The 17,038-nt window shown below is 36.2% G+C and overlaps 1 protein-coding gene across 1 annotated transcript in view; it reads left to right on the plus strand.

The window, feature by feature from the left end:
* LOC104985510 (neurobeachin-like) overlaps window positions 1–17,038 on the plus strand; it is a gene marked incomplete at its 5' end in the record, with an annotated part of 408,530 nt that overhangs the window by 93,806 nt on the left and 297,686 nt on the right. The window contains one exon of the mRNA XM_010835724.1: window positions 1,346–1,512. Coding sequence (XP_010834026.1) covers window positions 1,346–1,512 — 167 coding nt within the window. The remainder of the gene's footprint in view (window positions 1–1,345; window positions 1,513–17,038) is intronic.

Below are 17,038 nucleotides of genomic sequence, written 5' to 3' on the forward strand. Positions count from 1 at the left end.
TGGTCATGTATGGGTGTGGGAGTTGGACTGTAAAGAAAGCTGAGTGCCAAAGAATTGATGCTTTGAACTGTGGTGTTGGAGAAGACTCTTGAGAGTCTCTTGGATTGCAAGGAGATCCAACCAGTCCATCCTACAGGAGATCATTCCTGGGTGTTCATTGGAAGGACTGATTTTGAAGCTGAAACTCCAATACTTTGGCCACCTGATGTGAAGAGCTGACTGATTTGAAAAGACCCTGATGCTGGGAAAGATTGAGGGCAGGAGGAGAGTGGGACGACAGAGGATAAGATAGCTGGATGACATCACTGACTCAATCACATGGGTTTGGGTGGACTCCGCGTGTTAGTGATGGACAGGGAGGCCTGGCTTGCTGCAGTTCATGGATTTGCAAAGAGTTGTATACAACTGAGCAGCTGAACTGAGCTGATACTATATTGGGCTTCCGTGGTGGCTCAGATGGTAAAAAAAAAAAAATCTTCCTGCAATTCAGGAGACCTGGGTTCAACCCCTGGGTCAGGAAGATCCCCTGGAGGAGGGAATGGCTACCTACTCCAGTAATCTTGCCTGGAGAATTCCATGGATAAAAGAACCTGACAGGCTACAGTCCATGGTGTGGCAAAGAACTGGACATGACTGAACAATGAACACTTATATACTATATTAGGGGCTTCCCTGGTAGCTCAGCAGTAAAGAATTCCCCTGCCAATGCAGGATACCTGGGTTCAATCCCTCTGTCGGGACGATCTCCTGGAAAAGGAAATGGCAAACCACTCCAGTGTTCTTGCTGGGAAATCCCATCTATAGAGCAGCCTGGCAGGCTACCATCCATGGGGTCACAAAAAGTCAGACACTACGTAGCAACTAAACAGCAACAACAACATTGTATTGGTAAAATAATAAGTAGATTTGCATTTTTGATAAACTATTTTGTTTCTAAAATGCTCACTTCTAGAATATGTTAAAATCAGAATTTCAGAATTGGAAAGTAGATTAAAAGTCATAAATTATCTGATAATATTACTTAATGAGCTTTCCTTGGGACTCAGATGGTAAAGAATCTGCCTACAATGCGAGAGACCCAGATTATTAACATTCAAATTGCTTTCCATATACTTTATGTATAAACACATAGAAAGAACACAGTTTTACCAGTTTAAAAAGTGACCATATGTATATGCATATATATATACACATACATATATACTAGAATATCTTTCAAAATATTATATTATCTGAATTTTAAAAATTGAATTGATAATGATTACCCTTTAATTCAAGGCTAGATACCATTTCTTTCCTATATAGATAGAGGTGTATTATCATGCACTGTTGGTATTTCTTCTAGTCACAGTGTGCCCAATATGCTGCTGATAGAAGAGAGGAAGAGAAGATGTGTGACCATCTCATAAGTGCCGCAAAGCATCGGGACCACGTGACTGCAAATCAGTTGAAACAGAAAATCTTGAACATTCTCACAAATAAGCATGGTGCATGGGGAGCGGTTTCTCATAGGTGAGTTGTAAAAAAAAATACTAGAAGTAAAGAGTAACTCATAGGTTAATTTTAAAAGTTATAAATAAAAAATAACTATAAACTTAAAAATTACTCATAGACTATTATTTTAAAGTATTATAAATTGCTTAATTTTTTTCCTGAAATCTTTTTAATGACTCTTTAGAATGGCTTTAAAAGAAAATCTAAACTTTTACAAGTAATCTAATGGAAGTTATTTCTAATTTATAATTATGTATAACAATACAAAATTTGTTTAGACAAGTATTTTAGACTATCATTTCTCATATATAGCAGGAGTGTAGAAATGGTTTGTTTTTAATCTTTTAGAGTCAACTCTTCAAATTATTAGATTTATATCATTCTTAATTTTGCTTACATATAAGTAATAATATAAGCATGTATTATGGAGAAGTAATAACATTCTTTAAAAATATTTTATTTCATATTTCTCTATTCACTTTTTCTTAGGAAAGGTTTTCATCTCAAATTAGGCTATTTTTGAGACAATAATAAAGTGTTTTTCTACTAAAATTTTGTGGGTATAAAATTGTTTTGTTTTCTTCTGCACAATGTTTTCTAGAAAAATAGTAGTGAGTCAGGTCACTATATTTAGATTGCTAAGGTCCTTCATTTATATATATTAGGACTGTCTTATCTCATTGAATGTTTTTATCCAGTCTCTGTCTGGCAGAATTTAGGGGTTGGTTACCTGTGGAAAGGACACTAAGAAAAATTCTGGTAGAAGTGATTCTGTTAGCTAGAGAGAACATCTGGAATATGGCCAGGATAATAGTTGATCAACTGTCCTGGGATCTCAAGTATAAGATAGATTTAAGAAAACTTTATTATTTGAATTTAAAGTAATATTATAACATAAACATCTTTAAAAATAGCTAACTCTAGATATTTGTTTCTTATAATAATAACAATACCACCACATCTAACATTAATTAAATATTTATTGTTTGCCAGGCACTATACTAAGAATGTTAAATGAGATTTTTTTTTAACATTCAGAAAATCTCTATTAAGGTTGATACTGAATTATTTTTTCATATTACAATAAAGAAATTTGAAGATTTCAGAGTTTAAGTGAAACCTGTATAGTATCACACAGTTTTACAAGTAGAAGCAGACTGTATCAGTCAGGGTTCACCAGACAAACAGAAAAGATCCAACAGAATATATATAAGATACAGATATAGATGTAGGTATGGATATGAATATAGATATATAGATATTTATTTATTTTAAAGAATTGGCTCACATGCTTATGGGACCTGGCAAATCTGAAATCTGTAGGCTGGGCTGGCAGTCTGGAAGCACAGACAGGATTTCTGTCTTGAGGCAGAATTCCTTCTTCTCCAGGAAACCTAGGTCTTTTCTCTTAAGACCTTCAACTGATTAGATGAGTCCCACCCACATTACTGGGCATAATATCCTTTACTTATAGTCAACTGTTTATACATGTTATCACACCTACAAAATACCTTCACAGCAACATCTAGACTAGTATTTGATGAAACAGCTGAGCACCAAAGCCTGGCCTGCCCTCACATAATTAAATTATAGTCTGGTAGAAGGGGCTGGTAGTAAACAAATAATTATAGAAATAAAACATTAATAACAAAATTCAGCAAACGTTAGGAAAGAAAAATATAGGGTACTCTGAAAGAAAGAGTGTAACAGAGAATCTTTATTTTAGATTAGAGATTTCAGGGAAGACTTTTTCTTTTTTTTTTTCCTTTTTTTTAAATTTTATTTTATTTTTTAACTTTACAATATTGTATTGGTTTTGCCATACATCAACATGAATCCGCCACAGGTACACACATGTTCCCCATCCTTAACCCTCCTCTCTCCTCCCTCCCCATATGATTATCTCAATAGATGCAAAGACTTTTTCAAAGAAGGTCAGTTTAGGCCAAGTTTTGAGGGATGAGAAGGGAATCATCAGCAAAGTGTGGAATATAGAACATTAGGAGACAAACATTACAAAGACTCAGACTATAGAGATAATAAAATGAACAGAAAGGGGAGTTCTATGTCTACAGCTCAGTGAGTGGTGGGGGTGGTGTCTTGAGATGAGGCTGGAGAGGAACATATGAGCCTGATGATTTAAAGTCCTGTAGATCACAAGGATTTGTGACTTTATCCTAAGTGGCATGAAAAACAGTGAAGGGTTTTGAGCAGAAGGGTAACATGATCTGATTTATGTTTAAAAAGATTAGTCTGGCTGCTTTATGAAGACATATACTAGAAGAAATAGGAAAATATGGTCAACCTGTTTTAGCTGAGGTCACATGTCACCCTTTCTATAGAGTTTCCTGGGTTCTCTATCTTTTGTAAACCTGATTCCTCATAGTTTGTGATAATTATCTGTATTGCAACTGTCTATGGTATATCACTTACTGTTTTATAGCAATGTAGATGTGCCTGCCTCTTCCAATAGCCTTGTAGTTTCCTCAGTGGAGAGGTTGAATACCACTTATAGATATATTCTTGTTATTAAATATATGTTAAATCTGAAGGAATTTCATCTCTATAATATTCTACTTCCTGTTTTATATAAAATGTTTAGTTTTAACATACAATTCCTTTTAATTTTATCTTTTGACTCAATTATGCTGCTCATTGGCTCTAACATATTTTAACTTTTGAATTCATATAATGTTATTGATCTTGATTTCTTCCCTGTGGAAAAACTAGAATTTGAGAGCTTTTTTAAAATATACATTACAAGTTGTATTGACAAGTATGTTGGTAGCACTAAGTAGAAGAAACAATCTATTAATATTAATTGTGATCTTGTTAATACTGTGAAATCTAAGATGACCAAAAAATTAACCTGCTTAGAAATAAAAAATATTCGTATCATAGCTCATTCTCGTTTAATGGCTATGAAACTTCATAGAATAGCATGCCATTGCTTCTAAAAAGTTATATAAATAAATATAACAGGTTCAAATGAGAGGATGGACATAGTTATTGGATTTCAATCTGATAGTCTACACTTCCAAAACAAGACTTGATCTGTATCAAGAGTTCTCTCACTCTATCAATAATTTAAAGTCAAAGTAATGAAATAACCCAAAATCAGCATTATAAGCACAAAATATTAACTTAAAGTAATGTAATTTAACACTAAAACATAAAGCAAGGAGTGAGCAGGTAGTATTTCAAGTGAAAATCATATACTTTTTTTTTTTTAAACTTTACATAATTGTATTAGTTTTGCCAAATATCAAAATGAATCCGCCACAGGTATACATGTGTTCCCCATCCTGAACCCTCCTCCCTCCTCCCTCCCCATACCATCCCTCTGGGTCGTCCCAGTGCACTAGCCCCAAGCATCCAGTATCGTGCATCGAACCTGGACTGGCAACTCGTTTCATACATATACTTTTGAAACAAAGTCTAGATTTGAAATATTTTGAAACAGTCGTATTAACTTTCACTTCCTGGCTCCATTTCTCTGTCCTTTGACTTAAAATGTTTACTGATGCCATTTATAATGGGTATGAACTATAGCCACTGTACTCAGATTTTATTTAAACCTGAATTAATTTGCCCTGAGTCCCTTCCATGGGAGTTGGAAAACTCAGTCTTATTTATTAATAGGGCCCCACACACTCAAGGATTATGCTGAGATTCTGATAATCTTAGTAATGTAAAGCTCTGGATCTTCATTTTACTCTGGGCTCTAGAGATACGCTTATTCTTAAAAGCAGGTCTGTTTCTGGACAAAATTAGACTTTAGTTTCTGCATTAATGCAACGAGCTGTAGTACCTGGGGAACAGCTGCACGTGTTCCTGCCCTTTCATTGGAAGTAAATGTACCATCTCACTTTCAGGACCCTCTTCTTACATCATCTTCTTAGTCTTACAATAAACTACCCAAACCCTGGATACCTCAGTCTCTTCTTCCCTTAAGACTCATTGTCCAGCATGTCTTCTGGGATAGTTCAGCTGCCTTTTAAAAGGAGTATCTCATATCTGCTAAGAAGGTAAAAATAGCCTCAGATTTCTAGATCCAAAACCCTGCTTATTTTGGAGAAGTTGGCATACAGCGTAGTGGGGATTTTGCTTAGTTTTCTGATCCATTTTATTCCCTGGCTGGGACTTTTTTGCAACCATCTGTTTGAACTCTAGGTTCTGTAACCATGGAACAGATTTTCATTTTCCTTGGGTACTTGGAAATCTTTAACATTGGGTACTTGAATCTTTAACATTCAACTCATTGTGTTCTAATTAATTTAGATCACTGATTCTAACCACTTTAATAGAAAACATGCATCTAAAATTATGTAATGTCATTGTGACTTGATGATTAAATGGTTAGTAAAGAATCAAGAATGTTGTCCAGGTTCCTGTCATCACTCACCAGGTAATGGTGGTGCCATTCTTAGAACTCAGAAACACTGAAAGAAGTGGTGTAGATGGGAAGATGATTATTGAGTTTGCCTTGCCCAGATCATATTTTAATGGAAAAGTCTACCATAAAGAAGGAAATAGAGCTCCATATGACAGTAGGTCACTGTTCGTGCATGTGATGAACTTCTTAGACATGGCCAAATATATACTTCCAATCCCCAACAAATCTCATCTCTCTTATTCCTTGATTTACTTCTTTCTTTCATCTTCCACTCCCCATTCAGCACACGTACACACATTGTCCCTCAACAGATCGTGTCAGCAATACATCTATATGTTTTCTTCTTCCAACCACCAAAAGTTGTTATAATATGGATTCTTGTAGGGTAGTGGGATTTTATTTTGAGTTAATTATACTATATTTTGAATTATTTTCCCAACTTCTCTGAGTGTATCACATGATGTTTTCTCTGATACAGCAAAACATTTGATTACAATAGATTACAAGGTCTGTACTCCATTTCCTTCCAAATAAAAGGAAGGAGCCTAATTGTAAATTTTTAAAATATGTAAGAAACTTCTTATATTCTGTCAACAGCCAAAAAGAGAAAGAACTGTATCTGTGACTATTAAGCTCTATCTTTAAATAGGTTTAAAAGTACATTATCTTTAATTCATTACTTCTAGGGTTGTTTATTGCTGGATAGTTTCATCAAGGCAAAGGAGTAAACATATTAAGTTAAAAATAAGAAAGTGATTGAAGTGATAGAGTGATAAGTGATAATTTAAATAGTTAAGGAAGGAAGCAAGTAAAGAAAGCAGGGGACTGATACACAGAAAATAATGGAGTCAAGAAAATAAGAGTCAGTGAACTGAAACTATGGGAATCTCTCAGATGTTTGATTTTAAGATTTCAGAAATATATAAGAACAGGTTAACACAACCAGAATGTGGTCATAAAAATACAATAATTAAGTGGAGTCAAGTTGAAAATCATAATAATGAGATCAAGAAACTGAAAGGATGGAATCTTGCATTTGGCACTTAAGTTGAATTGTTATTGTTTAGTCGCTAAGTCACTTCCAACTCTGTGAACCCATGGACTACAGCATGCCAGGCTTCCGTGTCCTTCAGTGCCTCCCAGAGTTTACTCAGATTCATCTCCACTGAGTTAGTGATGCTATCTAACCATCTTATTCTCTGCGGCCTTCTACTTTTGGCTTCAATCTTTCCCAGTATCACGGTCTTTTTAAGTGAGTCGGCTCTTTGCATAAAGTATCCAAAGTATAGAAGCTTCAGCTTCAGCATCAGTCCTTCCAAAGAATATTGAGGGTTGATTTCCTTTAGGATTGACTGGTTTGATCTCCTTGCAGTCCAAGGGACTCTGCTGCTGCTGCTAAGTCACTTTAGTCGTGTCCGACTCTGTGCAACCCCATAGACGGCAGCCCACCAGGCTCCCCCGTCCCTGAGATTCTCCAGGAAAGAACACTGGAGTGGGTTGCCATTTCCTTCTCCAATGCATGAAAGTGAAAAGTGAAAGTGAAGTCGCTCACTTGTGTCCGACTCTTAGTGACCCCATGGACTGCAGCCCACCAGGCTCCTCCATCCATGGGATTTTCCAGGCAAAAGTACTAGAGTGGGGTGCTATTGCCTTCTCCACCAAGGGACTCTAAAGAGTCTTATCTACCACCACAATTCAAAAACATCAATTCTTTGGCATTCAGCCTTCTTTATAGTCCAGCTCTCACATCCATACACAACTACTAGAAAAACCATAGCTCTGACTGTACAGAATTTTGTTGGCAAAGTGATGTGTCTGCTTTTTTAATATCCTATCTAGGTTTGTCACACTTTCCTTCCAAGTAGCAAGCATCTTTGAATTTCATAGCTGCAGTCACCACTTGCAGTGATTTTGGAGCCCAAAGAAAGAAAATCTGTCACTGCTTTGACATTTTCCCCTTCTTTTTACCATGAAGTGGAGGTACTGGATGCCATGATCTTAGTTTTTTGAATGTTGAGTTTTAAGCTGGCTTTTTCTCTCTCCTGTTTCACCCTCATTAAGAGGCTCTTTAGTTCCCTTTACTTTTCTGTAGTTAGAGTAGTGTCATCTGCATATCTGAGGTATTGATATTTCTCCTGACAATCTTGATTCCAGCTTGTGATTCATCCAGCTCGGTATTTTGCATGATGTATACAACCTTGACATATAATTACAGTATTTGGGATGGAAAGGAAAATTGTGAGCAGCTTCTGAGTCTTCAGTAAATGAAAGGAAAAGAATGTGAAGCTGGGAGAATATTCCAAGTGGGGGAAAAGACCAAAGTGGTATTACCAGATTCAGCAAATACCTTTAGAAGTATCAAAGTTCATCTTCCCTTAAAGAGAGAGAGAGAAAACTTTAACAGCCTGTCAGTCTCTCCAAAGTAAAATAATTTATAAAATGCTTTACATACCATTCAGTCCAGTTCAGTCGCTCAGTCGTGTCCGACTCTTTGCAACCCCATGAATTGCAACACGCCAGGCCTCCCTGTCCATCACCAACTCCTGGAGTTCACTCAAACTCAACGTCCATTGAGTCGGTGATGCCGTCCAGCCATCTTATCCTCTGTCATTCCCTTCTCCTCCTGCCCCAATCCCTCCCAGCATCACAGTCTTTTCCAATGAGTCAGCTCTTCGCATGAGGTGGCCAAAGTACTGGAGTTTCAGCTTTAGCATCATTCCTTCCAAAGAACACCAGTCCTTTAGAATGGACTGGTTGAATTTCCTTGCAGTCCAAGGGACTCTCAAGAGTCTTCTCCAACACCACAGTTCAAAAGCATCAGTTCTTTAGCTCTCAGCTTTCTTCACAGTCCAATTCTCACATCGATACATGACCACTGAAAAAACCATAGCCTTGACGAGACAGCAAAGTAATGTCTCTGCTTTTGAATATACTATCTAGGTTGGTCATAGCTTTCCTTCCAAGGAGTAATCATCTTTTAATTTCATGGCTGCAGTCACCATCTGCAATGATTTTGCAGCCCCCAAAAAATAAAGTGTGACACTGTTTCCACTGTTTCTCCATCTATTTCCCATGAAGTGATGGGACCAGATGCCATGATCTTCGTTTTCTGAAAGTTGAATTTTAGGCCAAATTTTTCACTCTCCTCTTTTACTTTCATCAAGAGGCTTTTTAGTTCCTCTTCACCTCTGCCATAAGGGTGGTGTTGTCTACATATCTGCGGTTATTGATATTTCTCCCAGCAATCTTGATTCCGGCTTGTGCTTCCTCCAGCCCAGTGTTTCTCATGATGTACTCTGCATATAAGTTAAATAAGCAGGGTGACAATATACAGCCTTGACATGCTCCTTTTCCTATTTGGAACCAGTCTGTTGTTCCATGTCCATGGTTTTCTAAAACCAGCTTGAACATCAGGAAGTTCACGGTTCACATATTGCTGAAGCCTGGCCTGGAGAATTCTGAGCATTACTTTACTAGCGTGTGAGATGAGTGCAATTGTGCGGTAGTTTGAGCATTCTTTGGCATTGCCTTTCTTTGGGATTGGGATGAAAACGGACCTTTTCCAGTCCTGTGGCCACTGCTGAGTTCTCCAAATTTGCTGGCATATTGAGTGTAGCACTTTCACAGCATCATCTTTCAGGATTTGAAATAGCTCAACTGGAATTCCATCACCTCCACTAGCTTTGTTCATAGTGATGCTTTCTAAGGTCTGCTTAGATATCACATTCCAGGATGTCTGGCTCTAGGTGAGTGATCACACCATCTTGATTATCTTGGTTGTGAAGATCTTTTTTTGTATTGTTCTGTGTATTCTTGCCACCTCCTCTTAATACATTCTGCTTCTGTTAGGTCCATACCATTTCTGTCCTTTATTGAGCCCATCTTAGCATGAAATGTTCCCTTGGTATCTCTAATTTTCTTGAAGAGATCTCTAGTCTTTCCCATTCTGTTGTTTTCCTCTATTTCTTTGCATTGATCACTGAGGAAGGCTTTCTTATCTCTTCTTGCTATTCTTTGGAACTCTGCATTAAGATGCTTATATCTTTCCTTTTCTCCTTTGCTTTTCACTTCTCTTCTTTTCACAGCTATTTGTAAGGCCTCCCCAGACAGCCATTTTGCTTTTTTGAGTTTCTTTTCCATGGGGATGGTCTTGATCCCTGTCTCCTCTACAGTGTCACAAACCTCCATCCATAGTTCATCAGGCACTCTATCTATCAGATCTAGGCCCTTAAATCTATTTCTCACTTCCAGTGTATAATCATAAGGGATTTGATTTAGGTCATACCTGAATGGTCTAGTGGTTTTCCCTACTTTCTTCAAGCTGAGTACTGGAGAATTGATGCTTTTGAACTGTGGTGTTGGAGAAGACTCTTGAGAGTCCCATGGACTGCAAGGAGATCCAACCAGTCCATTCTAAAGCAGATCAGTCCTGGGTGTTCTTTGGAAGGAATGATGCTAAAGCTGAAACTCCAATACTTTGGCCACCTCATGCGAAGAGCTGACTCATTAAAGATTCTGATGCTGGGAGGGATTGGGGGCAGGAGGAGAAGGGGACGACGGAGGATGAGATGGCGGGATGGCATCACCAACAATGGACATGAGTTTGGGTGAATTCCAGGAGTTGGTGATAGACATGGAGGCCTGGCGTGCTGCGGTTCATGGGGTTGCAAAGAATCGGACACGACTGAGCAACTGAACTGAACTGAATGGTCTAGTGGGTTTTCCCTACTTTCTTCATTTTAGGTCTGAATTTGGCAATAAGGAGTTCATGATCTCAGCCATAGTCATCCCGGTCTTGTTTTTGATGACTATATAGAGCTTCCCTATTCTTTGGCTGCAAAGAATATAATCAATCTGATTTCGGTGTTGACCATCTGGTGATTTCCACGTGTAGAGTCTTCTCTTGTGTTGTTGGAAGAGGGTGTTTGCTATGACCAGTGCCTTCTCTTGGCAAAACTCTATTCACCTTTGCCCTGCTTCATTCCGTATCCAAGGCCAAATTTGCCTGTTACTCCAGGTCTTTCTTGACTTCCTACTTTTGCATTCCAGTCCCCTTTAATGAAAAGGACATCTTTTTTGGGTGTTAGTTCTAAAAGGTCTTGTAGGTGTTCATAGAACCGTTCAACTTCAGCTTCTTCAGCGTTACTGGTTGGAGCATAGACTTGGATTACTGTGATATTGAATGGTTTGCCTTGGAAATGAACAGAGATCATTCTGTCCTTCTTGAGATTGCATCCAAGTACTGCATTTGGAACTCTTTTGTTGACCATGATGGCTACTCCATTTCTTCTCAGGGGTTCTGCCCACAGTAGTAGATATAATGGTCATCTGAGTTAAATTCACCCATTCCAGTCCATTTTAGTTTGCTGATTCCTAGAATGTCGATGTTCACTCTTGCCACCTCCTGTTTGACCACTTCCAATTTGCCTTGATTCATGGACCTGACATTCCAGGTTCCTATGCAATCTTGCTCTTTACAGCATCGGACCTTGCTTCTATCACCAGTCACATCCACAACTGGGTATTTGTTTTTGCTTTGACTCCATCCCTTCATTCTTTCTGGAGTTATTTCTCCACTGATCTCCAGTAGCATATTGGGCACCTACTGACCTGGGGGGTTCCCCTTTCAGTATCCTATCATTTTGCCTTTTCATACTGTTCATGGGGTTCTCAAGGCAAGAATACTGAAGTGGTTTGCCATTCCCCTCTCTGGTGGACCACATTCTGTCATATAACATTAGAATGACATAATCTACACAAATGAAAATAATGAAGAAAATCAATAAACAAATGTAAAATAATAAAACTCACAAAAATTAGACACTTTCTCAGGCATTGACATAATTAGTTTTATTTTTTTTTCATAATTAGTTTTAAAATAAAAATTAATGTTTTGGATCTCCACAGTAACAAAACTTCTCCTTGACCTTCAAATAGCATAAAGTTAAAAAATTTTTGACGACTTGAAATAAGTGCCTAGAGTCAAATTAAGTTTATCACAGTACCTCAGTCCTTTATTTGGCTGCTAATTAAAATATTCATATACCAAACTGTAGAAAATATTTTTCAGGCAGTAGCATCTGTTATCTTGGCAGCTGGCAATTTTGTAAGAATCATTGGCGATAGTACATTATTAGGCTGTTGAGAAAACTCTCTGGTTGCCTTTGAGGTAACTGTTTTTATAAGCGTGCTTTTTTGATATTTTTTAAAGCTATTTTAGATATTTTTACTTAAATATCACTACACTCCCTAAAATAATGTGTTAAACTCATTGACTTTTTGAAACTCATGAAATGACATGAAAACATTCTTACAAACATTTAAGAATTTGAATTTGAACAATATTTTCCTCAGCAAATACCCTTTTTATAACTACATCATTTTTGCTTTTATAAATGAGTAGTTTACAGTGATACTGCTCTATATTTTATGCACACTAAAATTTTATGGATTAAAATGTGAAATTGCTTTTAATATTTGTGTTTACAAGTCGTTTTGTGTCTTTTGTCAACAAGGGTTGCCTGTTTAGTTGGAAAGTGCCATTGCCCTAGAGTGCTGTATTTTGAAGTCATCTGTCACAAATACAATGTAGAGAGAGAAGACTATTTATGTTTATGGCATTTTAAGTAACTGAGTTAAACCCTTTGGAATATAGAGAAATGGCTTATTTACTGTCATCACTGTTCACTTAATCTTGTGACCCTGACATGATAGCATTCCCATAAATCTCCCATGTGGTAGTTCAATAAAACAGATGAACATCAAAATGTAATGATTGTTTCAGCTTTAGGAATTAACTCTGTGATGGAATAAATGTGGCCCAGATAGTGATACTACAGATGCATTTTACCATTCCCTTTTTCTAATAAGTAATGCTAGAAAATAATTATTTATTGTAATTTGTACTCTATTTTCAGATAGTATTTTCAGTATCTAATACTCATTAAGAAAAAAAGAAAATAAATGCAAATAATATACATATTGTGACTATTTTTTAAAGTTTCATTTTTTGGCATTTTAAGATTATTAATGTTAATATAATAAGGTTGGTTTTTACAAGGATGTTTTAATATAGCTTTGTCCTATACTGTGTTTTCATTGTATCACATCCTTGTGTTAGTTTTTTTCTGTATGCACTGTTTTTAATATTTGAGATTATATGGTTTCTCAAACATAAAGTCTTAATGTCTGTTTATCTGTTTGTTTTATCCCACTTTTTTGTAAACAACTAGTGAGGCATTCTGAAAAACAACAAAAACAAAAATTGAGGGTATTGAGTCATTCAAGAAGGAAAAAAAAAGTGTGGCCCTAGGATAATTAGTATAAACTAAAAGTCTATACCTGAGACCATCTCCACAACCAGAAGAAAATCCAACGTTTGTTCAACATTTTGTGAAAGTAAATGTTATTAATACTCTTATTGCAATGATCTTAGTTTACATTTGTCTCCTACCAACTTCATATGTAAAAAACTTTTTGTCAGTTTTGTTTGGCATGGTAAAACCTTTAATCCTCTTTTCAAATAGGATTTGGTACTTTGGCTACTATTAATCCAATTTGCATGGTAATAATAAATTCTAAACTTGAAATGTGTGCTATATAATGTAAAATCTGTGGGGAGAATTCTTCTGTGGGAGAAGCATGGTATTTATATTTTTATAATATTACTTTAGAAATATATAAATCTGTAAAACAAGCCCATAAGCATTTTAGTAGCAATTCAGGAAGGAAACAAAGAAAATGAAGCCCTGAAGTCTGTCAGGAAAGACCAATTACCGATATGATACAAGTCCCCAGAAAAATAAGATGAATCATGTATCTTTACTAATTGAATCTTAGGCCATTAGCATCAAGTTGAAAACAATCTTCCATGAAGAAAAGGCTGATGTGTATCATTAAAGATATAATCAGCTCCTTTACTTTTAGGTATAGACAACTGAGCCCTAAGAAAAACTGTTTTAAGAGCTTTTCAAGCTAATATAAGCCCTAAAAACTTGATTCATATGATTTTTGTAGAAGCTACAAATTGTAATATCTCTTTGTAGACAGTAAGACAGAAACTCTTTTCTTTCAAGTGGAGTTCTTTGGTGTTACCATTATTCAGTAAATAGTTACCAAATTGCAGTCAAACACTCTACAGATGAAGATGCAGTTCAGAGCCAGGGAATGGGATATTCCATCAAGAGGGTTTTTATGCCTTTTGAATCTTAATATAAATTTAAAAATTGAGTACGGCTGACTTTTGTATGAAGAAAGACATTTGAGGGCTAGGCAATAAAATATGCCAAATATAAACCATCACACAGGCATTTTTAAAGCTTTAGATTTATCAGCTGAGAAGCTGAGTGTGTTTTAGTGTACTTTAAGGTACATTATTAAGCAGTAAGTTAACATATGAAAAAGATAAGTAGCAAAATACCTTGTTAACTTCTTTAAGAGCAGTCATTACAAATATAATAATTGAGTGATAATTACAATTTTCACCTTACAGTAGATTTGATGGCGTCATGGTCCGAGTTATGTGAGCATTGGTTTCAAGTATTGCTAGTTCAGAGGCACTAACTTGATGTTCAAGGGCACTGTTCCCTGAAGGAATAGTTGCTACTTACTTTAAAGTAAAATTGGTAAATCAGTTAATTTTTATGTAATTCTGTGTCACATATAGGTCTTTTAAATCCATATCAGAAGTAAAGTTTTCTTTTCTGGTTTAACCTAATTACTGCTTATTTACCATCTCCCAGATCGTTTTCATGAACCCTCAACTTTGGTAACTCATTTGATCTATAAAATGAGTCATCTTATAATACAACCTAACATATGCTCCACAAAGCACCTTTGTGACTACTCTCTGCTCATCTAATTTTGGTATATATAATTCAGGACCTAGAGGAATAAAATACCTCACATTTGTCACTTTGTGTTTCTTGAGGTTCTTCAATATCTATTCTGTCCAACTTGAAGCCCTGCCATTTTAATAATGCTTTTCACTTTGAAATTACAGTTTCATCAATCGTCCTGCAACCCAGGATTATTTGTTTTTATTCGGAGTATATATTATAAATCCCTTTACATTAGTATTCTTTGTTTCATCTTTCAAAACATTCTGTACTCCAAATATTTTAAAATTACCTCTCTGATCTCTTTCACATTTAAAATTTACATTATTATTGATATAGCCAGCTCTTAAGTAGGTTGTGATGGTTAAAAACAGTAAGTATAAATGTTAGTTATTTTAATTCTTATGATTATTTCACTCCTTACCCCATATTTCCCCAAAGGATAACGTCTTAAATATTAAAAAATCCAAAAATACTTAAATTACACCTAAAAAGTAGTATATCAACTCAGTTCAGTGTGTTTTGGGTTTCAGATGCTAGGGCTAGAAAGTATGGTTAAGGAGGGTTTGCTATTCCAGCCTCTGCCCAGAATCAAACACTCAGACCATCCCAGCATGTGTTTGTTGTCCACAGACTGACTTGTTGAAATGCCACCTGGTCAGATTAGAATTTCCAACTATTTACTTGACGTCTGTGAGAGCTTAAAGTGGAGAAGATTGAACTTAAGTGTTACATTTTTGGTTTAGTTCCTTCCTCCTCGCTTCTTTAACACATTTTTACTTGGCTTATATCCCTGCCATACATGTATATTTATCTTTTTACTTTACTACCCAAACCCCAAGTTCCTCAGGAGCCAAAGTTCTTTGTATGTATCAGAGTACCTGACATGTAAGAGGTGGTCTGTAAATAAATATTGCTGAGTAAGTGAGGAGGTAATTGAATGAAAGAATGAATGAATGCAGGAGTTCAAAGTACCTATAACTGGTCCCAAAGGATTCTGAAATGTTACCAAATGTACTCAATAAAGAATAATAATATTATTTAGGTTTATTTGCTAATGTTTCAGAAATTATTAAGTTTGGATAAAGTACTAAATAAGGACTTTACTTCAGCCTCCACCTCTGACTTTCTTTTTTTACCTTGCAATATAGAAAGAATGAGCAATACTATAATTCAGAATATTTTGAATATATTAACTACAATATTTTGTGTGTTTAACAGAATTCTAATTTTCAGTGCATCATTTGGTAAACTTTGAACATAAGAAAAATAAACTAAATTGATAAATGTAAAATTTAAGTTCATTACATGAACTTAAGTTATATTATTATTAAAATACTTACATGCTTTATAAGTATTAATTAAATAATTATATAGATAGTATTACGTTCAAGGACTCAGACTTGAGTAAAATTTATCTCCAGAGCTGAATATTTGTGTAACTTTGGTAAATTTCCTAAATTCTCCAAGCTTCAATATTTTTCATTTATAAAATACAACATAATAACTATTTCATACAATTGTGGAATATAAATTAGATAAATTAGAAAACAATATCCTACTGCATCTTCCTGCCAGTACAGGAGACACAAGAGACATGGATTTCATCCCTGGGTCTGGAAGGACCCCTGGAGTAGGAAATGACAAACCACTCCAGTTATTATTGCCTGGAGAATTCCATGGACAGAGGAGCATGGCAGGCTACAGTCCATGGAGTTGCAAAGAGTTGGACATGACTGAGCACTCGCACACTATTCCTATTCTACACTATCCTGCAACATTTTATCTAGTGGTTATTAAGAAATTAATATTTTAAGCCCACAATATTAACAGACACTTAAACATATCTTCGGAGAAGGCAATGGGACCCCACTCCAGTACTCTTGCCTGGAAAATCCCATGAACAGAGGAGCCTGGTGGGCTGCAGTCCATGGGGTCGCTAGGAGTCGGACACAACTGAGTGACTTCACTTTCACTTTTCACTTTCATGCATTGGAGAAGGAAATGGCAACCCACACCAGTGTTCTTGCCTGGAGAATCCCAGGGACGGGGGAGCCTGGTGGGCTGCCATCAATGGGGTCGCACAGAGTCGGACACAACTGAAGCGACTTAGCAGCAGCAGCAGCAAACATATCTTTACCAGTCTGATTTCTAATTACTTACCTTATGGTTTTCTTTTATACTTCTCACTGTCATCTAAATGAAAGCATTTAGTAATTGGCATTCAGTTCAGTCGCTCAGTCGTGTCCGACTCTTTGCGACCCCATGAATTGCAGCACGCCAGGCCTCCCTGTCTATCACCAACTCCCAG

The sequence above is a fragment of the Bison bison genome, unplaced genomic scaffold (assembly GCF_000754665.1).
Source record: "Bison bison bison isolate TAMUID 2011002044 unplaced genomic scaffold, Bison_UMD1.0 scf7180017864048, whole genome shotgun sequence".
Taxonomy (NCBI): Eukaryota; Metazoa; Chordata; class Mammalia; order Artiodactyla; family Bovidae; genus Bison; species Bison bison.